We start from the raw sequence: 24,137 nt of genomic DNA, 5'->3' as shown, positions 1-24,137 counted from the left end.
TAACAAAGCCCGCTATATAGTGCGCACGGCTAAAGGAGTATACTTTGAAAGGCTTGTGCTCTTGAGCAGAACACGGAAAATGAAGTATACCTGGGCCTTAACACAAGGACTCAACAGGACACCTGCTAATCTCATTTCATCTGAGAAATAACTAATGGAATCAGTAATATGATAGAATAACGATTCACTAGCGTTAGTACAGCAGACCATCACCCCTTTTCCACTGACACAGTGCTGGTGCACGGCACCATTTTGCACGTTTTCACAGAAAAAAAAGGTGGTTTTGATCCTTAGCTCCTAAACCCGTTGGTCTCAATCGAAGAAATAGTGACATTAGGAGGCGGCGGAGTACCACTGGATGGCAAAAGACTCCCATGAAAAATGTAAAAATATTACTTCAGTTGACATTTCTACGTAGATTTTTTTCTGACGATAATTACTCTGGATGTGAAAATAAGTTCTCCAAACCAGGAGTAAACTAAGATTGCAATGCACATGAGCAGGTAATGTAGTAATGTAGTCAGTTAGATCATCGTTTTGCTCTTAAGTCAGTAGAAATATGGGTCGGGTCTCCGCGGATCGCCCAACTGAGCACAGGCTCCAGCACTAGCACCATTTGGTGAAAAAGGGGTATATGTGAGGGCAGAACACAATTCTTGGTTCAGTACAACAATTAACATGGGATGGACACGGTTGACTGACCAAGCAGCGATACGTGTCCAGAAAGACTCAAATCTGCTGCTGGTCTATGGTGTCAGTCACACAGCTGTTGGTGACAGGGCATAAGAGTTAGTTCACCCAAAGGATAAACCCCTAAACACATGACTTACTTTCTTTTGTAGAACACAAAAGATGTTTTCAAGCACGTTCATGCTGCTCTTCTCCGTGTAATTAAAGTAAATTGAAGCTGGGCCATTCAAGCTCCAAAAAAAAGGCAAAAAAGCACCATAAAAGTGATCCATATGACTTGGTCAGCCCGTTTTCTCTGCAGTACAAAATGACAACGTCCAAATGTTTGTGTCGGTTCTAAACAGACGCATTAATAGCTGTTCAGATACGCTAATTAAAAGTTCATCGCACTGAAAACTTGGTGGTGTTAACAGGCCTTAAATCAAACTCTTGCAGCAATCAAAAGTTGTGTGCAAATAGGCAAATATGTATATAATAATAATATGGCATGTGAAGACGTGTCACACTAGATTTGACATCAATGATGCCAGACCAACACATTCTCACTCCCAACTTGGTCAGCGCCCCTTGGTATCACTTTTTAACGTCACTTCAGCGTCATTTTTCAACGAGCAGGGTGATCCATTGCTTTCAACGAGAAACCTTTGGCATCAATAAACAGCATGTGATTTTATCATGATGAAATTATATACTGGGGTATAATTTTTCTATTGAGACATATGTTGGGATGTCGTTTTCAATTTAATCAGCCAGCATAATTTTATTTACATTTATTTTAGTCATGTTTGACCATGTAACCCGAACGCCAACCCCTAAACCTACCCATTTGTATATTCCAAGTGTTCAGAGGCCAAACGATTGATTTGTGTGGAGAACAGACACAAAAGCGATCACCGTCGCCATCAAGATCAGATCCTGAGCACATTCAAAAATGACCACTAGAATAAGCGTTATATCAGCTTTGGCTTTGAAATGGCATTGGCTCTTGTGTCTCGTGACAGATTGGGTCAAGCTAGAGTTTGGGAGTATCTTTTGAAGGAGATATGACTGCGTGCGTTCACAGAGCAGGATCATCTTCAGACCTTAATTTCCACTCTGTTCTTCATATAAAGGCATTGTATGGCTTCAGAAGACTTGGAATACAACATGAGTTTTTTGTAATACTTTTTTACTGTTTTTTTATAATGTCAGTTTTTGCAATAAAACCTTATAATATAATATAATATAATGAATAATTAACTTTTATTTGCCTGTTGTGTGTTTTATATTGTTGAGAAGTGAGAAGTGAGTAGGTTTAGGGTAGGGGTGATAAAATCATTTCTACTTTTACAAACGCAAAGAATTAAATGCGTCTTGATCTGATTACCCGCTCGTCGTAAAATTAAGCTGAAAGGGTATCCTGTGCATTAAAATGTGATACCGAGTGTCAATATGTAACGAGTTGGGAGTAAAAGCATGTTTGCCGAAACGCCCTCGGTTGTCACGTCATAACTAGTCGTTATACACAAGTTTGAATGTGCAGAAATTGCTTTTTTGGAGCTTGACAGACCCTGGTCACTGTTTAATTTTTGTTTTATGGAAAAGAGCAGAGAGTGAACATTGATAAAAATTTCTTTTTTGTTCCACAAATGAAAAAGTCATGAGGGTGAGTAAATGACGACATTTCATTTGTAAATGATGACTATTTCTTAATGTGAGATGGGATGGTCTCAGTTGCTCTGAGGGAATGGGGGGGTGGCAGCAGTGGCACTAGTGATGCTGAAGCCAGTAGGTGGCGCTGTCGAGCTATGGCTGGGCTGCAGGTCTTTGGGGATCCCGCTGTGGGAAGCCAGTTGGTGGCCGAAGGCTGCACTGAACTGTGGGAGCTGTAGTTTAGGTTGGGTGTGGGTGTGGGTGTGTGTGAGGAGGTCGCGTGAGGAGGGCGAGGACGACGGTGAGGTGAGGCCGGTTTGGGGAAGAGCGGAGAGAGCGGCGCTGGGTTGCAGGATTGTGGAGTGGGAGGTGGATGGAGGGGTGGACAGAGAGGTGGAGAGAAGGTGAGTTTCAGCAGTGAGGAGGTTCCCGAACTGTGCCGGGTCGGTGAGCGAGAGAGGGAGGTTATTCCAGGAGGTGCGCGGAGGAACCGGTGCTCCACTCAAAGGCACCTCCAATAAGAGAGGCGGGTCGGTTTGATAAGAGGCACCGTGTCGGGGTGAGATGTGATCCCTGTAGGGCTCGCTGCTGTAATGAGTACCTAGTGGGGAGGTATCCGGTTTGGGCGCTCGGGAAAACGTTCGTTGTGTTAATCCCCCGTTTGAACTTGCGGTGCTGCTCTGGGTTGGCTGCGGAGAAGGGGATGTTGGGAAATGATGGTCTGTTGGGGCATGGAGGAGGTTCCCCTCCAGTTCTAGATTATGAAAGGTCTCTGAAGTCATTCGGCTGTTTAGAAGATCTCCAATGCCAGTCGTCGTGACCCCTGATCCAGAGAACACAGCCATGGTGCGGTGGTCCACCCCGTCCGCTGGGGTCAGTTCACCCATTGAGGACAAACACACCAGGGAGTCGGGATACGAGCCCATCGCCTGCAGGGCTCGGACTAGCTCCTCTGCCTCCTCTGTGGTGGGCAACAACTCTCCATTCTTACCTGGATCCACAAAGACAACTCAGACAAAGTGCAAACATGCCAACTAACAAGAAGATTTTTACATTTCCTGGAAAAAAAAAGACATGTGGTGATTGACAAACTGGTGCAAGACCTGCCACAATGCTAGCGTAGTCTGTGTGAGGGCTTGCTGGCCCCAAGTCAAAAGAGCCCACCCTCAAGTCTCTACGATATTCTGCTGTCATATAATCACATGTGACCGTACCCTCAAACAGGTCGAAATCCTGAAGATCATCAGGTAGTCTGGGCAGCACGTCGGAGAAATCTTCCTGATTCAGCTCAAGGTCATTGGGAATGTCAGGCATTTCGTTTGTGATGTCATCAGGAAGCTCATCTGCACTGAGTTCGGGGGTCGACGGACTCCTGTAAGAGCGAACGCCAGCGGAAAATAGAGTTAGTACAATTTTACAGGGTTCGCACAGATACTGTCAAATCAAATTCCAGGACTTTCAAGGACTTGAAGCACTACTTTTTTTTTTTTCAAGGAGTACAATCAGAGATCTCATTAATCAAGCAATATCTTTATAATCTTTTAAATTCTAAAATAGGTAAATAGATCAATAAACGAATAAAACAAAATGGTAAAATAAAGTGCAGAACATGCAATGCCTGCGGTATCTATAACCAGTGAAAGGATACTATGACAAAGATATCGCTTTCCTTTTTTTTTCCTCCCATGAATATATGACTGACTTGAAGAATAAAAGTTGTATCATATACTTGGATATTTATATGAGCAATATCACGCTCACAGCCATGCAAAACGGCTCTATATCTATATCAGACGGACTGCAGATTTAACTTTGTGAGAAAAGATTGTTTTATCAAAAAAATGACAAATAAATTTCCCATATATTGTCTTTCAATAAATTCAAGAAATTTCAAAAGTACTTCTTCAAAAAAATGGCTGTTTTCAAAGGTTTTTCAGGACTCAAATTTCAAAAAGTCAAATTCAAGTACTTTAAGCACCGTGTGCGAACCCTGATTTGAGTTGAATCAGGTCAGAAATATACTCTTATGAAATACATGAGTATGAACGGTTGGCCAACACATCACAAGCACAGATCCTCTAGTGTTGTTGCCGATGTCGGTAATAAACCTCAGTTCTCAAGGGGTTCATAAAAGTTCTCTCCGTGTTTGTCCTTGAACTCGATGAGTTATTATTCGGGTAGCTAGCAAATAAAGTAGAGACAGAATTTAAACGGTTGTTCTTTCATGACACTAGTGGTCCTAGTCTACTGGTTGTTATACTGATACATACCTGATGATTATACCCATTTTCTCCAGTTTATTGGACAGTAGGGGAGTAACAAAAGTATATTGTATTTAATTTAGTTTTTCTTATCTTTTTTTAGGTAAGTTATTTCTAACCCCCTTCTAGGAAGATTGATCTTTTGTTTGTTATTTTGGCCTTGTCCCAAATAACAAAGCTTTATGTTATCCCAAAGCTATATGTTATCCCCAATTAAGGTTTTGAAAAACAAACCTAAAACATTTCATTTATGGCAACTAAAATACAAATAATCTACTTTTATCGCTTGGCTCTTGTGGACTTGTTTGTTAAACTGGGACCTGGAAATGGCAGAGTTCCTAGGCTTTTAAGGAGGCTTCAGATTGAAGACCTCTTATTAAAATGTAATGCCTAAGGGAAAAAATACTTTTTACATTTTTAATGGCCTTAAAATCAAGAGATCCTAATTTCAGACTTAAGAATTTGTAATGCTCCCACGGCATTAAAAAAAGACCAACTTAAAAAATTATGAGATAATAAAAATATCTGTACAGTAGTATATAGGGCAAATTCCCCTGTTGTATATTTTTCAAGGTATCGTATCAAATATAGAAACTCCAGTATCAAGACAACACTATTATGTAGCAACACAAACTTTTCATTCAATAATTTGTGTTTTGCTTGATACAGCGGCTGTATGTAAAATAATAAAGTTCAACATAGTTCAGTTAATGCTACTTCGACGGCATACATCCAACACACCTTGTGTGTACGCTGAGGAAGTCTGTGCAAAACTGATGCAATACCAAGCTTCACTGGCCCCAGTGGAACACATATTTACATTGTCTGAACTTTCAGACCCTCTTCTGGTCTGGATCTTGACTTGAACTCAACCTGGACTCGAATGAGCCATTCTTGAATACAACACTGGTATTTGTGATGTGTTATGACATTTAGGACTGCAACAACAACTCATTTGTGAAGCAAGACTGTGATGCTGGATTGAAAGTAAGCTGGGCACCTGACATGGGCGTGGTGGGCGGGCAGTGAGAGGGAGGGCATTAGTAAGTTGCCCTGTGGCACAGCTGGGGGAATGGGCTTCTGCGGTCTGCGAGGACCTCGTCGTCTCTTCTTCTTGTGTTTCTTAGTCAGTGCAGGTGGTTTGGTCTTCTTACGTGGACGCCGCTGTTGCTGCAGACTGCGTCTGTTGCCATCTCCACGCAGGAAATTATCCTGCCACACACACAGACACACACACATTTACTTACAACCAACTCAGTGCTGTTAATACATCTCTTTAAAGGGATAGTCCACCCAAAAATGAAAATTAGCCCATGATTTACTCAGCGTCAAGTCATCCTAGGTGTATATGACATTCTTTCAGAAGATGGATAGATGCACTTTTATGATGGATAGATGCACTTTTATCATGGATAGATGCACTTTTATCATGAATAGATGCACTTTTATGATGGATAGATGCACTTTTATCATGAATAGATGCACTTTTATGATGGATAGATGCACTTTTATCATGAATAGATGCACTTTTATCATGAATAGATGCACTTTTATCATGGATAGATGCACTGTTATCATGAATAGATGCACTTTTATCATGATAGATGCACTGTTATCATGAATAGATGCACTTTTATCATGATAGATGCACTTTTATCATGAATAGATGCACTTTTATCATGAATAGATGCACTTTTATCATGAATAGATGCACTTTTATGATGGATAGATGCACTTTTATCATGAATAGATGCACTTTTATGATGGATAGATGCACTTTTATCATGAATAGATGCACTTTTATGATGGATAGATGCACTTTTATCATGAATAGATGCACTTTTATGATGGATAGATGCACTTTTATCATGAATAGATGCACTTTTATCATGAATAGATGCACTTTTATCATGGATAGATGCACTGTTATCATGAATAGATGCACTTTTATCATGATAGATGCACTTTTATCATGAATAGATGCACTTTTATCATGATAGATGCACTTTTATCATGAATAGATGCACTTTTATCATGAATAGATGCACTTTTATCATGGATAGATGCACTTTTATCATGGATAGATGCACTTTTATCATGAATAGATGCACTTTTATCATGAATAGATGCACTTTTATCATGAATAGATGCACTTTTATGATGGATAGATGCACTTTTATCATGAATAGATGCACTTTTATCATGGATAGATGCACTTTTATCATGGATAGATGCACTTTTATCATGAATAGATGCACTTTTATGATGGATAGATGCACTTTTATCATGAATAGATGCACTTTTATGATGGATAGATGCACTTTTATCATGAATAGATGCACTTTTATGATGGATAGATGCACTTTTATCATGAATAGATGCACTTTTATGATGGATAGATGCACTTTTATCATGAATAGATGCACTTTTATCATGAATAGATGCACTTTTATCATGGATAGATGCACTGTTATCATGAATAGATGCACTTTTATGATGGATAGATGCACTTTTATCATGAATAGATGCACTTTTATCATGGATAGATGCACTTTTATCATGAATAGATGCACTTTTATCATGAATAGATGCACTTTTATGATGGATAGATGCACTTTTATCATGGAGAGATGCACTTTTATCATGGATAGATGCACTTTTATCATGGAGAGATGCACTTTTATCATGGATAGATGCACTTATCATGAATAGATGCACTTTTATGATGGATAGATGCACTTTTATCATGGATAGATGCACTTTTATCATGGATAGATGCAGTTTTATGGACTTCAAAAAAGCCAAATGAACAGCCATTCACTGCCATTATAAAGCTTGGAAGAGCCAGGACATTTTTTTTTATATAACACTGATTGTATTCGTCTGAAAGAAGAATGTCATACACACCTAGGATGACTTAAGGGCGAGTAAATCATGATTATCATAATTTTCATTTTTGCGTGAACTATCCCTTTAAGGTTATCCATATGAGGTGTGGTTTCTCACCATTTTCTTTGCATGTTCGTCACAGAGAGGTGTCTGGTGAGTGATGTCAAACACAGGAACGGAGCACTGCTGTCCATCAGCGAACCGTGCCGTGCAGCTGGAGAACAGCTGCTGAGAGCGATTCAGTAGGATATCTGCAGCAACATGCTGTCAAGAGCATAACACACACCTGACAACTGCACGTAGGTGTTACTTGTTCAAACTGACATTGTTTCATCACTAAGTCACCACTAACACATGCTTATTTTACCTGAAGTATGCATATGTTAAAGGATACGTTGAAAACAGTGGCGTGAAAATGGCAAAGCTACGTCGCTGCAGTTTTGACCCTTTGTGGTTCCCGTACATATCGTCCTTTCATACTTTTGTGTTACTGCAGACCTTGAACTGAAAAAAAAAAACATATATACAAACATTAAAATTAGGGCTGCACGATGTATCGTTTTAGCATCGATATCGCGATGTGCACATAACCATCATAGAGTGAAAGTTTATCATTTGCATGTGTTTTTAAGTCGAGTCAGGCAAGAAGACTCGCGTCCTGTTTTCTGTGCGCACACACAGAGTCGCGCAGACGGCACGAGAACGCCCAATTCAGTTCGTTCTTTCTTTTGAGGTTAAACAGACACGTGCAAGTCAAAATGGCGTCTCGGTGAGTACCCTCGTAAACACAGTCGGTTATGTGTTGTAAACAATTGAGAAAGCAAACGGATGAGTGTCATTTATCTTATGTCCGTGCATTCGTCTTAAAGTGACAGCAGCCTAATACACCCACAGCTGTTTGTGTCACCAATGGTGATCAAACAATAAAAAAGAGAGAAAAACTTACTTTTGTAGCTTTAAAAAAAGATAAATTGTATTATATTAGTTATATTTCATTTAGACAGTGAAGACTGTTATGTTAAATTTGATTATTCAATTTCTGTACCTGATTACAGTTAGATTTCCCCAAAAAACAAAGCACTGCTTATTTCAATTGCATATTTATTTTATTGTATTTATCTATGCTTGTAATTTGTTTATCATTTTCTATGCAGATTCACTCCCCTACAAAATCATCCCAATTTTTCATTCTTTCTCAAATCATCTGGTGAAATTGTTTTTATATCGCAATATACATTATTAATATATATAAAAATTTCGCAATGTAAGTTTTTTCCAATATCGTGCAGCCCTAATTAAAATTAAAACGCCCTGAAAGAGCTGTACACATGTTGACTGAAGGCAGTCCCTGTTCGACGCACCAGGCTGAGGTCTGTGAGTTCTTGCTGAGCTTCTGGATGAGCTGTGCAGTGCAGTCGGGGTCTTTGCTCGCAGCATGAAGCAGAGCTTTCCGGAAGGCGTATCGGTATCGGCTGTGCCGGGTGGCTGCCCTGTCCTGTCGGCACAGGTGTTTATACCTCTCCTGCAGGTACGAGCAGAGCTGTGCCAGACGTGCCCGCCGGGAAAGAGGCTTTTCATTGGAGGACCTGACACCCATACACACACACACACACACACACACACAAACAAACCAAAAAAGTTATAAAATATTATAAAATGATTAAAAAAATGGCTATTAAATGCTTCTTTATCTCTGCACTCATGAAGTAACTGAACTGTAAATTGCGTTATATTTCCTGCCTCAGAAGTTGTGAGAAGCAAGCGAGGAGTGACTTTCTTACCTTTGATGGGGGCTTCTTTCCTGAAGTCTACAGGCCTGAGGCAGTAAAGGAACAAGCTCCTCTGTATCTTCATCTGAACTGTCCTCAGACCAGTCCAGGCCTAAGAAAACACGTGTGTGTATAATCAGATATCAAGGGCATTATAGTCTTCAGTGTCACATGATCCTTCAAAAATCATTCTAACATGCTGATTTGCTGTTTTTACTCAGGACTCTTTAATGAATAGAATGTTCAAAAGAACAGCATTTATTTAAATAGAAATCTTCTGTAACATTATAAATATTTGTACTGTCTGTTTTGACTGTGTGTGCCAATCTAGTATGGAAGCTTGTTTCCGCCACAGAATAAATAAATAAAAAACGGTAACTGTGACTTTTTATCTAACAATTCTGACTAAGTTTATATCTGAGATTAAAAGTTGCAATTTCCTTATTTTAATCTGCGGCGGAAACAAGATTCTGTTTTCCAGCGTGTGTATATATATATATATATATCCACACACACAAATACAATTTGGTTCACAATGATCAAATATTAGCCTGCCCAATAAAATTATTCAAGAATTTGTTTGCTTCAAAGTCATTAAAATCAAGTCAATTAAAAAAAATAGATTAGAAAAAAAAGAACACAGTAATGCAACAATGGAACTGGGGAAAGTTATCAGATTACTTTCATATACATTTCCACACTCAGTTTTCTGTTAATCTCAGTATAGCTGAGCCAAACCCAAGTGTCACAGGACAGATCATAGTGTAAGGGCGTTTTTACTCTGGGCACGTTTGCTGCGGTCCGAGTCCCGAGTGCGATTGTTCCCTACAAATAAATCTCTGACGTTAATTTTGATCATGGCTTGTCTTGAAAAACGGCCGGCGGTCGTAGGAGAAGTCACACCGCAGGACTGTGAGCCGAATCTTCTGACACAGCCAGAACTTTGTCGGAGGTAAAATCTGATCGGGACGCTCATTAATCGGCTGTCGGTGAACATGTCAAACTAACGATCAAAGACTTCAGAATTTAGCCAGGGATCAGAGGAATCTTCTAGGATTACGTCTGAGAGATTTGTCTCAGATGGCCAAAATCGCACAGTGCGCACCCGGCTTTAGACACCCAACTGAATTCTGCAGTGTATAGGACAGTTTTCTAAAAAAAGTAACTAATTAATGCAATTAGTTACTTTTTAAGGGAGTTACGCAATAGTGTAATGCATTACTTTTCAAAGTAACTTTCCCCAACACTGGTTATCGGTATCGGTAAAATCCGCAATCTCTACCTACCGCTACCTCTAGTAACTAGGAACTTCCGTTTTTGCAGTCGCTCTGTATATCTCTATGGCTGTCCAGGAGTAATTAGCTGGAGAAGTGGATTTACTTAATGTAAAGTTAATGAAAGTTCTCATGCGGATTGTAATGTTTAAAGCAGATGTCTTAACAAACGTAAGTAGACCGGGAAGATTTTAAAATGAGCCGTTCATTCATAAATATGCAAGATCACTGTGAAAATACAGACCGGAAGACAAAACACAACGAGCGCAGCGCTGAAAAGGGGCGGGGCTACATAAGGTCTATAGGACCGTTTTCTAAAAAAGTAACTTTTTAAGGGAGTAACGCAATAGTGTAATGCATTACTTTTCAAAGTAACTTTCCCCAACACTGGGTATCGGTAAAATCCGCTATCGGTCGACCTCTAGTAAAACCGCCCAAAGACACCCACCTGAAGTAACTCAACAGTGGCAAAACATGTAGTTACTGACTGTATTCTGCAGTGTGTAGGACAGAACTGTGTTGATGAAGACAGGAGGGCGTACCGAGATGTGGGAACAGGTCTCCGTGCTCTCGCTGTCTGTGAGCGTAGAGCTGCACGAGGTGCTGTAGCCGCAGCAGGCAGACAGGGGGCGCTGTGAAGGCAGAGGGGCGCATGGCCACGGAGCGGGGCGGCGGGCCGGCGGGGGCGGCGGGGGGGCGAGGGGACACCACAGGGGCAGGTCTCTGCTGAACCCCAGACGACACCGAAGGCCCAGTCTGAGGAGGAGCCGGCTTGCACAGCAGAGTCTGCCCTGCCCCGGGCCGGTCCGTGTGCGGAGGGGGCGGGACGAGCCTCGCCGAGGGCGGGGGTGGAGGCGGAGCCGGCGGGGGAGGAGGGGGGGGCTGCGGTAAGTGTGGGGAGGTTGGAAGCGCGCATGTTTCAGTGATGACGTGCTCCGGGTCACGGGTGGTCACTCTCAGGCCAATCACAGACCTCCCGAAGCTCTTCTGCGCCACGCTCTCCTCCCCGTCCGTGTCCTCCTCGTAGAAGGCGAAGGGGTCGAGGAGGTCGGTGTCCGAGAGGTGCATCGGGGTCAGGGACGGGGCGAGCCCGTTGGAGTCTCTCAGGGCTAGCGAGGGAACGGTGATGTTGAGAGCCACAGACTCCACGTGAGCGCGCGAGCGGACCTCGTCCAGGGCGTCGTGCTTCTTCTTGCGCTCCTTCTTGGGGATGAAGCCCAGCACCTGCAGGTGGCTGTTACAGTATCTGCCGGAGCAAAGGGACAGCGCTCGACTCAAATCACACACCACAGCGTTTAATCATCAGATCATCAAGTGATGAAAGTTCTGACAAATGAAGACATGCTTCTGATTTTATTTCACTGATTCTCATGTAGTTTTGCTGTAATGCACAGGCTTTGGTAAAAGCGCTATTAAGTCAGGAACGTTTCCACGAGTATTAGTTTATTTTCACTGATATACTTTTTAATTAAAAAATAAATAATTCTTGCACTTAAATTTTATTAGTTGATGTTTTTTTCTTCAAATATGTCTATATAGATTTACATTTTTATCTAGTTTTAGTAATTTTAGTACTTCAACGTAAAAAAAAATTCAGATGGTTGCCTATGCATTTATCATTTATACATACATTTAATATATTCAATTTATATTAAACTTTTCATTTAGTTTAAGTTTTTTTATTTCATTTCAGAAAACGTTTATTTCAAGTAACAAAATAATTGTGTTATGCTTTTAGCTTTAGTTTCAGTAAACAATAATAACCCTGCTATCCACACATTTAGGGATGAGAATTATATGAAATATAATGATTCTGATTTTGCATAACAAATCTGGTGAACTAACAAACCTTTTATATAATTCTGAAGAAAGAATAGACAATGTTTAGACAGTTCTTATTGCATTTACTGCCAACAGCTGCCAATTGTCAAACAATTAGATATTTTCAGATTTCTACAGGACAGAAACTACAAATCAGCAATAAATTATATTATACAATTCTTGCAACAACAAAAAAAATCATAATTTTTTCGTGCAGCACATTTTCCAATATTCCTCTAATCGTCGCTCTCGTCAGCGTGGAGGCCGCAAGGGTGTTCGGTAACAGTATATCACTGAAGAGGTATTTCGCTGTGAGTATATCAGGCATTGAGAGAGAGATGCTGATACACTGGAACTTGCATGATATCAACAACTCTCAGCGCAACACACTATATACCTGTTAGATTAAAACACACACACTGTAGTGTGTGTCGACTTGCTTTCATTGAGAAGAAAGAGTAAGAAAGCGCAGCTTACATCGCTGCATTGATACTGTAGAAAATCATATTACTGTAGCCGTTGTTCAATAACAGCAATAACCCACTCAAGTCTGTGCATTACAGTGATTTTACCACAGTAGGCATGCAAATAAGAGTTATTTTATATTTGATCATCAGTTTCTGTGGTATTTATACTTGAACACTACTGTTAGGCCTACCTGAAAAATTATAGCCTACAGCATTGTTCAATTTGTGTCTTCAATTTACTGTATTTATTTATGCTACTAATATGTTTATTCAGTCTTGTTTTATCACTGACTATTGCAACAAATTACATCATAAACACACAAATACATTAAGTGAGCAAACATTTTGGTGAGATAATCGTAACTTGTTTTTTTTACTGTGGTCTCAACTTTCATGTACTTTTGGTGGAATCGGTACCGACTACTAGACTAATGTGGACTAATGTCTGTATATTTACTGAATATTAAGACGTCTGCGCCTTAATATATGATCTGCGCGTCTCTGTACTGAGACATGCATTTTGATTATTAAAATTCTATTAAACCATTAAAATGGAAACACAGAATTTGGGAAAAACAAAAACGGAATTTGAGAAAAATAAATAAAATTCACAGAGCCTAAAAAAAAAAAAAAAAAAAAATGTTGTTCAACTTTAAATAAATTGTTGTTAAACAATTTATTAACATTTAATTCAACAATTAAACCAGAGTCAAGAAAAATTTTAATAGGAATTTTTTTTTTTTTTATCCAGAAAAATTTTAATGGAAAAAAAACAGATTTTGGGGGGAAAATAAAACTGATTTCATAGGGCCAAGCCACACTTTACCTGCTATTCTATAACCATTAAGGGAAACTAAAATGGTATAAATCATTAAATTAAACTGAACATGTGAATGAGCACTAGTTGATGATTGCTGACTCAGTCCACACTCAACCAAACCGGTTCCTCTCATCTTACCGGCGCTCCTCTGCTTTGGGGATGGGGTTGGTGCATCGCTGACTGTTGTACTTCGCCACATACTCGCACTGCTTGAACGGAGCGGTCTTGTCCTCCAGAACATGACGAATGCAGAAGGCGTATCCGTTCAGTCTGCGCTGCTTGCAGAGTTTGGGGCTGTAGGAGCACAGCGGCTTATTATCCACCTCTGAGAAATGGATGTGTTTACCTTCGTACATCACGTGACTCTGGTCCCCGAGAACATCAGCTGATCAGAGACAGAACACAGTCTACATTACAACACATGAATGACCCGGACTCATTCGAAATGCACAAATGCAGGCCGTATACTACATGAAGCGCATGCATGTTATGTAATGTCTCCTGACAGCCCTTGTGTCTTGGTTTAATATTTGAACTAAATGTCAACTCGCAGCTAGTTGATGTGGTCAGAGGTTAACTAAGAATATCTCAACACAAGGACAGAGATCAGAGGGACCCAAACAAACAGGCATGTGACAAAGTCATAACAGTGATGAATATTAAATCCTCAGCTTGGTTTTGACAAAACCGTATGATTGACAGGACAGTTCAGCTTGCATGTGGTTAGAAATTATGTATTATGTTGTCAAAATAAGATGATGATGAATGTGGTGGCACAAAATACTTTGATATGTAAACATATTTATATATAATGACAGCTAGCATAATTAATATATCATGTGATATAGATGATAAATCAAGGTAATTGGCAAAGAAAACCACGGAAATACTATGGTAGATGTTGATTTTAATTTGATATTGAATTAACGAATTAAAACGCGGATATAATATCATCTTTCCTTTAAGTTTGTCCTTAGCAAATAATCGATTTAGTTAAATAAACATTGCTGTCATCAAAACGTTATGCTAAATAACTCATAAAACATCACATTCAGCCAGTGTTTGGACATCTGTGCTACTGTTAAAGCAAATCCGTATTTTTTTTTACCAGTTTATAATGTAGTTTGAGCCTCTGGCTGTCAAAATCACACATTATTTTGATATTTCCCTCGTTAGCTCCAATGCTAAAAACAAACCCAGGAAACAGAAACATTGATGTGATACTGCGCTAATTTTAGCTTTAAAATGCTAAAAATACTAATATAACCCCATGCAACCGCACATTTTGTTATCTGATTTTATTAAATACGTGAAGTTTGTGTCTATTACTCGCTGTAAAGGTGGCTATAAAACAATGGCGGATGAGGCCCGTTAAATCAGGCCGAAAGAGCGGGGCGCTACAGCCGATTAGACATAAATAGTCGTTTAATCTAAACTCAATTGCCAACTAATCTCTTAAAAACGTATACAATTATTGCAGCGTCTTTTAAATGAGAAAAAGCAATCGCCATTCAACACGGCTTGCTGAAAATACATTTTAAGTCAATGTAAACATTGGCCTACTAGTAGCTACTAAGCCTCGGTGCTCGAGTAACGCGGTGACGGGGTGAGAGCGCTCATGCGTCGGGTAGATCTGTACTCGAGTCCGCTTACCTGCAGTGGGTTCAGCCTCTACAGGGTCTCACTCCGGACAGACTGTATAAACGCCACGGATCATCAACTGCACCGAATATTCATCGAAATTCCTTATGCTACGGAATATTATTCCCTGCTGAGGTGGTGAACCGTAAAAGCGACCACAAATGCACTTTCGATATTATGATATTATCTTGTGCTCTCATTGAACAGATCTGCGGGGGTTTAGAGTTCAGTGCTCGGCAGACTCACAGCACCTCTAGCGGCTCTGCGGGGACACGACACCTGCTCCACTAGCACGATCAACTACTACAAGACACCATATACTTGTCAAATGCCATTTATACAGTGTTGGGGAAAATTACTTTGAAAAGGAATGCATTACAATATTGTAACTTATTGCGTTGCTTAGTTAGCCTACCTCTTTAGAAAAGTAATGTGTTACGTTACTTTTGCGTTACTTTTTTCCACTTGGGCTGGGCTTATTTTTTTATAGCAAAAAAGTTCTATTTTTGTGGAAATGTAAAGACCCTTTCACACCAAAAAGTGAAATAATGAGCCTCAGGCTGAAGGAAATGTAAATGCACAGTAGAGGACGCTGCTCAAACAAACCTTTCAGCTGAGCAGAAGAATAGGATGCAGGAGAAAAAAGTTTAACACTTGCTTTACCAATAAAGACAAAAATAAATAAATAATAATAATAAAAAATAAAATTTCTATAGTCATTTTTGCATATGGTTTTACTGAATCATCAAAGGTAAGAAGCAAGTACATAGGTCAATAAAGTAAGATTAAAGGCATAAAAATGTATGTTTTATATTACATATTTAGTTATTTGAAGGTTTGCATAGTATTCTGATTCTGCATTTCACTGATTTTATTCATTTTGAGGAATATTGAAACTTTTTGTGCAAGTCAGATGAGTAACTGTGCACACTCACATTTAGTCTAGAACTACAATAACTATCATGTTCACACACACACACACACACACACACACACACACACACACACACACACACACACACACACACACACACACACACACACACACACACACACACACACGCTACAATAACCATCATGTTCACACACACACACACACACACACACACACACACACACACACACACACACACACACACACACACAGGAGAGGACAGGAGAGCTGGGAAAAAAAAGTGGGAAAATGGGAAAACAAAGTAACTTGCGTTACTTATTTGAAAAAGTAAAAGATATTTTGTTTGTACATTTTAAAAGTAATGCGTTACTTTATAGTTACTTGAAAAAGTAATCTGATTACGTAACTCAAGTTACTTGTAATGAGTTACCCCGAATACTGCATTTATATAAAGATTATATTGCTTTACCCTCATCCCAGACCCAGTCATTAAATTGTAAAACATTAAAATTCATCATAAAATTATTTTATTACAGGTTTAAAACGTTAATAAACCGTAATGTAGTCTTTGCAATTCGGAGGCCCGTTTCAAAGAAAGTCGGATGAGAACAAAAGACAAAAACATTGTATGTAATGCGAATGCAATTACTTTATCTCTATTTACAATGATATCTCATATTTTGCTCTTAATATATTTATCAATGCATTCTATCTCTTTACGCAGAACTATTGTTGCAATCACAACCGAAAACAAAAACAGAGTTCAGTCTTCATCCTTCAGTCCCTCAGCTGAAATGAAATGATAATAATGGCCAGTAGGCGGCGGAAAATCATTGTCTTAAGTTAGTCATTGAATCATTCAGTCAAACGATTAGTTCAAAAACGGCTGATTCATTCAGGGACAAAGTAGAAGTGACTGATGCTGTGTCCCAATTTGCCTACTATGCCCTAAAAGTACATACTTTTGAGTGTGTAGCAGAATTCGTCATAATTGCGTCTTTAACGGACAGCTTACGGGTCCTGTCACCATTTAAACTGTCCTGTCAATCATCTTGTCACAGTTAAAATCCTCCACATTCTATTTAATTGAATTTCCTACAGATTCGGAGAGAAATAAAGCAGCACGTTGATCTGTCAGTCGTGGCCTTTCATGCGGAGACTCTCCTCATGTCTCCTTTGTGCAGTTCGAATATAATGATCCATTTCAACGTTAATGACCAAGAGTATCTTTATAAAGGCTCACAATGCTTTCACATATGAAATATAATGTGGATAACAATGAATTATATTTTTGTCAGGTTAGATACTGATTATTAATCATTCAAACCCCTTTCTCTAAAACTCTACTTAAACGTACAGTATGGAATTTTTCGCCGCTAGGCTAACCTATTTACAATAACAAAGGCGTAGTTTGATGACGCAACATTTGCTAAGAATTATGGATCTTGTCGTCAACGTCAAGCCGACCGATCTTTAATGTTTATGGATGAGTGAATACATCAATGCTTTTATCATGACTGATATGAAGCAGTTCGGGATTGCTAAGAGACAGCTTTTAGCTCCACACGCGACGCGAGTCCCGCGGATATAAAAGAAATATGGACATTTCATTCTACCGAACTACACGCAGAATTACTACTCACAGGTCAGTTTATTAGACAAATTAAACTTGTGAGGTAACGCAGCGCTGTTTCACTTGGTCTAACATTACACTATCACACTAAACTGCATTTGAATGTGTTGAAATGTATGTGTTAGTTTGTCTGTATGAGACTAGCAGTAAGCTAGATCAACATTAGAATAACATACAGATCATATTCTAACATTTTATCATTGTTGAACTATATAACATTGATTAGTTTTATGTAAATGTGTTCACCTGTTTAATAAAGTACATGTAGGAGCGGTCGAAGTCTCGGATGTGGAGCTCTCGTTTATATACTGTCTATGGGAGCTCTAGGCATCTCGAAAACACCACGCTGATATTGATTCTCGTTTTAGTTCTCCTTTTTTATCCAAAGTCTGCTTGCCATGGTCCATAATGTTTGAACGAAACAACAACAGCGTGCAAATAGACATTGCGAACTACACAGTTGTCCACGTCAGTCGCCTTGGTTACTATCAGAGGGCTCTGGTTGCTATGGCAGTACGAGCGGAAACCAGGGACAACGCGGATATGACGCCATTGACGGCGACAAAACGGAAATAAAGAAACGGGACGTGTCTTCGAATTAAATTACAAATTTCTCCTGGTTTGAAAGTTGTTGGAAACAGTCGGGATAATATAAGTACACAACTAAAAAAAATATATAACATAGATATAGTGATTTTTGCTATTTTTAAAGCAAAAAAGTTACATATTGTGCCTTTAACATGCGAGTTCTCCTCCGCCAACAGCAAGAAGGCAGAGGACCGGTGTGGTGAAGTATCCGGTCACTCTATAGTGATGGGTCCGGGCTGAGGACCCAAGCAATCCGATTGGTTCAAAGCACGTTTTATGGGTAATCGCTTTAGTGCCTGGTTACAAATCATGCAAAATCACTTTGAGTCATTAATGTATTTAATGTATTTTAAATTAAACGTTTCATATACTAGTATTTAACCGAAGCTATAGATTGTGAAATTAAACATTTCTCGTTGTTAGTGTGTTTTTTAGTTAGCTTAGATAGTAGCATAGCATACAGCTAACGTTATCCGATGATCGTGCTATGAGCTTTACCTGAGCTTATACTGCACTGATACTGCCTTACCGTATTCACAGCAATTCGTAGTGCAATTATAATTATGTCATTATTTTTTATCGCAATAATCAGCGCAATATGTTACAGGTACACTTTTATTTGTTAAAAAAGCCATAACATAATGTTTATTTGTGTATATTACTATTTTTCTTATTAACAGTTTAGACATTTAAATAAGTTACAGAATGCTAGCTATGTGTTGTGGGTATATATATTAATTGGTTGTCAAGCCTTGACTAAAGAACAGTATAATAAAATTATAGAATCACAAATCTTTATGTAATCAAACTACTTAATTCATATAATAATCTTTTATTTCAAAGAAATACCATTTTTAAGTATGTATAGGGCATAATATGGGCAATAGGGCATAATATGCTTTTTTTTATTACAAGCATGTCATTTGTGTACTAATGCATTTGATTTATGGCATAATTAATTCTTAATACAGAACATCATACAACACAATAACATTTAATGTAATTAAATTAGTGAACCAAAACTTGTATAAAAATTTAATTTAATTACACAATACAATACATAATGAATTCAACTGAATTATGAGATGTAATATATTACATTTTTATTACCACAAAACTACAAGCAAAATGCACATCTTTTAGGACATTTATAGAGCTTTTTAAAATACACAACAATACAAAGCAGCTTTAAACAGACATGCTATGTCTTTACTTTTCTAAATACTTTTGTGATAGTTCAGCGGCTATACATTTAAAAACAATTAATGTTGAGTTAGCTGTGTTAAAATATTTAATGAACTGTAAGGTTAAAGTTTTTTGAGAGCTAATGAGGCACAAATAGATGCAGTGTCTTTTGCTGTATGAAAAGTCAAATCTTTAGTTTGAAGTAAATTCATGTTGTATGCAGTCAATTCTTTGTGGAACCATCCTAAGGCCTAGATGATGCAGTCAGTCAATTTCCCCTTTAGATGGTGGGGTCGTGACCTGGTAGGCGAGGAGGCTGGACTAGGTGTCATGGACTTGCTTGAGGGAACTCTGTAAAAACACACAAACATGCTGCAACACGTCATGTGCAACTGTATATTTGCACAGTCTTTAGTGCTATGGAACATCACTCACTGTTTTTACTTTGATATGCAAGCCCAAAGGTGCAACGCAGCAGAACGTAGTTAGCTCGTTGAACCTGGGATGTTGTGACATTAAAAGGCTATTTTAATGACACACTCCACAAGATAAGATATATCAGCCCAAAAGTGACTGAAACCTTCCGTTCGTCTCAGTATTATAAGGCTGATCTGTACAACAAAAGATAAAAAAAATAATAATTACTTAATGAGTTAGTTCACCAAAACATATAAAAATCAGCCATCAGTTTCTCATCAATGCTTACCTCAGGAATCAATTCACACATTAAACACGTACGTACCCCTTATAGATATTTTGGGTCGAAAAATAAAGTTTCTTGGATATTCTTGAAATCTTGGATTCTGTTAGAGGGTGCTGAGACATAGACATGAATGCATGATTGGAGGCTCTAGAGCCTTCCAGAGCTGAGGCATGGAGATCCCACAAAGCATTTATTCCATTGGGGCAAATAGAGACTCGCATACAGTGAAATTTTGGGATGAAATTTGGCCCTTTTGCAGCTTTTTGTTTGGACGTTTTCTGGAAACCGGGACTAATTAGAGCTATTACAAATATGTCTCAAAAATGTTATCAAATTAAAATTCTAACGTGGTCATTCAGCCATGGGAAACTTTTCTTCTGTGGACACAGTGTCTCGAAATCTTCAACTGTGGCCTGGCATCTCGGAAACTGAACGAGTGGCCGCTTTCTGTCGGTTTCCTCACTCAAAATTCTCATATACATTTCCTAGAAAAAAAAATGCTTTGTAATTGTCTTACATATATAATATTATATAATATATAACAGACTTCCATTTACTTGACATCTTACCTCTTCTAGCTCCAAGATGTGAAAGCGATCCACTGAAAACTGAGGGTTTTTTTCAATTTCTGTAAACACATTTGGATCAGTCACAAATCTTTGTTAAAGTTACTTATTGTACTTTTTTAAAAGCAAATAAAATAAAGCATACCTGTGCGTGATGCATCCCCTCCTGCCATGTCTGTCTTCAGGCAGTAAGAATCATGGTCATCATGAATATTCACTGAAAAAGGTTGTATATGTAATATTTTAAATTTGCCATACACATTTAAATCATATTCTTCTTTAATGCAAACAATATTTATTGCTTTTATATAAGACAAACTCATTAAGAAGTTATCTCTCATTTACAACTCTTCTCATTTATTACTCATTTACAAGTAAAGTAATACATTACAAGTAACATGCATTACATAATCAGATCACTTTTTGATGTTACGAGTAAATTAATGCAATACAAGTCACATACATGTAAGCACGTTACATTCTAATAATACAAATACATTTATTTACATAAATGTCAATGCAGATTAAGTATTTTCAAAAACAATATTCACAATATAAGTATGAACTGTAGCTGAAATATAACCATTGATGCATGAGGTCCACTATAGTGGACAGATAATTAATCAGATTTTTCTCCCAATCTAAAATCAAAACTTGGAAAATTTAACTGTGATAGGACTCATTAGATATTGCTTGATGCTGCAATATTTTTTTTACCTACAAGAGTCTCCTAGGATAGAAGGAATGGTTGGATATTCCGGAGCCACTTGGCATTTCTGACTGACCATTGACCATCTTGGTTTGGAGGGGAAAAAAATCAAAACACAACGGCTTGCCACTTGGTTGCAATGTATAGGATGATGCACCAGGGTGGGTCCACTGAAGAGGATGATGTGCAACTATGCCATCAAAACCCGTGCAAATTTAGGCAAATGTTTTTTTTAATAGCTGTCCACTGTAGTGACCACTATGCATGAAAGGGTTAATCCATATAAAACAGCGCTTAATCTTGCAAAGTACGTTTTGGTGCTACTGCTATCATTACGTTAGTAATTCATTAAGTTAACTATAAAGTGTCGCTATGTTGTGAGAAGGTACTCCTTTGCAGAGATCCCAAACCTAACTAAGCATTTAACAAACAGAAAAGAAGTCGTAACATCCCATTGACAGATGTTCTCCAGTCCTAAAAGTAAAACAAAAACACAAACAATCTGTTTTTAAAAGATCTTTTAGAAAGTCATGGTCTCTTTTGAGCCTTTGTCAGTGATGCTTGATTTCTTTCTTTCTAGACACCTGAAATACTTCCTATCCTATACATGAAAAAAAAAACACAGTTACTGATTACTGATATCAAAGATCGTCCGTTAGATATAGCCTACACAAGACGACTTATATCTCATGTTTAACCACCGCTTAGACAGCGGACATAAGCCAGCGGCAGACGTCAGCAGAACTAGCCGAGGTAAGGCTGTTCCAGACGGGATACATGAGCGCTGAGCGCCCGGTGATCCCTTGGATCTCACATCTCCGAAAACGTCAGATCAAATTTTTAAATAGGCGCTATCTGTATAAACAAACAACATATTTGAGATTGAAACAACTACATTATCGACTGAAAACCTTTTAAAACTACATTTCGTGACACATTAACAGTAGTATTTTTAAATTTCTATTTTTATCTTTCTCTTGCTATTGACGCAACTTGAGATTTTAAATATTAGCTATAGAATATACACAATTTACATATACAATATACAATTTAATTTAATCTTACCTTGCATATAGCAGCGGGATTTAGCATTCTACATAAAGCTACCGCATAATAACACTAAAACAGCTCACGTTAGCTACAAGTTATCGCGAGAACAGATTTAGATCAGGCATACTAGTGGCATACTAATTGGGTCCTCAGCCCGGACCCATCACTATAGAGTGAGCGGATACTTCACCACACCGGCACCACCACTGATAGATGGAGCGGAGATACACAATACTGGAAGAATATTAAAATCCAACAGGAAAAATAATTACTATTGCTTTTATATTTATAGGAAATAAAAATGACCAAATAAATTGTGAATAATTAGTGTTTATTTAACAGCTGTGGTGGTTACGGCATATATCTACCCTTCCATCTGGCATCCTCCCATTCCATACAGTAATCTGCTTCATTTTCGGAAGGTGCAATGATGGGAATATGCGTGTCACACTGGAAATCCTTCAGAAAATTCCAATTATTCAGTTACTTTTAGCAAGATGTTATCAAGTGAACGTCATTTTCTCCACCACTGACCTGCAATCCTGTGAATCTCTTCTTTGATGGTTCTCACGGGTTTGTGTCCAGGAAACAACACAAAACCTCTCAGAAGGAGCGTGAGAGCGAGGCACACTTTCCTTCCCGCTCTGATACAGTGGCCTTACTGGTGTGCTCTGCATCTCCGATGTTAAATAGAAAAATGTGCAGTGAATGAATGAACAGCACTGCAAAGATGCCTTTCTTACTTTTCTTAGCCTTTTTGTCTTGTTGTTTCCAGTCAAAATATCAAAACATTCTTAAATCAAGATGCATTTACTACATAAGAAAAACTCATTCTTTATTGAATTTATGTATAAAATCAATATATTTTATTTTTAGTTTGGAAGGGGTGGATTTATAATCCCTCTTCTTGTATTATATAGGCCTAGTAATGAATTGGAAATAAGACTTATATTTTTTAGAAAGAGGATTGTAAGTTTGAACTTTATTCTTATTCATTTTATTCTGCTCTTCTCATGATTGCTGTACGAGACATGTAAGACAAATTGTCTAAGGTTGTCAACAACGCATTATATGTATCCACTGACTAACACACATATGCACACTCAGTATGTGTAATTCTCTTTAGGATTAATAGCACAATTAGTCTATAATGTTAAACTATGACTGTGAATCATGTGAGGAGGTTTGTATCAGTGATCTGTGTGGATGTAGTTCATGTTGTTTCAGTGAAGTCCTGACAAAAACACAGCACTGAAGTAAAAAGATATATGTTTTATCTAATTCTGTTTGCAGGGGTTGTTTATTATTTTTATAGGCAACAAAGGAAACGAAAACAAAGGAAGTCTCCCGGAGAGTTCAACAGCGTCCCAGATGAGAGGAAGAGTCCTTCTGGAAATTATCACTCAACTGTGACACTTGAGGCCAATTTATACTTCTGTGTCGAACTCACGTTGTAGGCTGTGTGTTACACGCGTACCCTGACATGCACCTCAGCGCGGACGCAAGCGCTGTGATTGGTCTGCTTGAACCCCGCTCCCTCTCCA

General features: G+C 38.5%; 1 protein-coding gene across 1 annotated transcript; it reads right to left on the bottom strand.

The window, feature by feature from the left end:
- Positions 1-1,938: 1,938 nt before the first annotated feature.
- Positions 1,939-15,513, bottom strand: ino80da (INO80 complex subunit Da). The gene is made up of 10 exons (XM_084420906.1): positions 15,277-15,513; positions 13,762-14,008; positions 11,058-11,761; positions 9,254-9,353; positions 8,834-9,058; positions 7,867-7,976; positions 7,590-7,723; positions 5,584-5,795; positions 3,537-3,694; positions 1,939-3,313 (listed from the first exon to the last, which is right to left on the bottom strand). The coding sequence occupies exons 2-10, from the start codon at positions 13,977-13,979 to the stop codon at positions 2,400-2,402; spliced, it is 2,775 nt and encodes a 924-aa protein (XP_084277032.1). The 5' UTR covers positions 13,980-14,008; positions 15,277-15,513; the 3' UTR covers positions 1,939-2,399.
- Between the last annotated feature and the right edge of the window lie 8,624 nt (positions 15,514-24,137).

The sequence above is a fragment of the Rutilus rutilus genome (assembly GCF_951802725.1).
Source record: "Rutilus rutilus genome assembly, chromosome: 10".
NCBI classification, from domain to species: Eukaryota; Metazoa; Chordata; class Actinopteri; order Cypriniformes; family Leuciscidae; genus Rutilus; species Rutilus rutilus.
The sequence above is the reverse complement of the archived record's forward strand: the minus strand, read 5'-3'. Positions and strand labels throughout refer to the sequence as shown.

Excerpts from the sequence above, each read along its gene's own strand:
- ino80da (XM_084420906.1), bottom strand. The coding sequence starts at position 13,979 with ATGTACGAAGGTAAACACATCCATTTCTCAGAGGTGGATAATAAGCCG. Across the intron at positions 11,762-13,761 it reads CCCAAAGCAGAGGAGCGCCG|ATACTGTAACAGCCACCTGC; the intron begins GTAAGATGAGAG and ends TTGCTCCGGCAG. Across the intron at positions 5,796-7,589 it reads ACGAACATGCAAAGAAAATG|GATAATTTCCTGCGTGGAGA; the intron begins GTGAGAAACCAC and ends TGTGTGTGGCAG.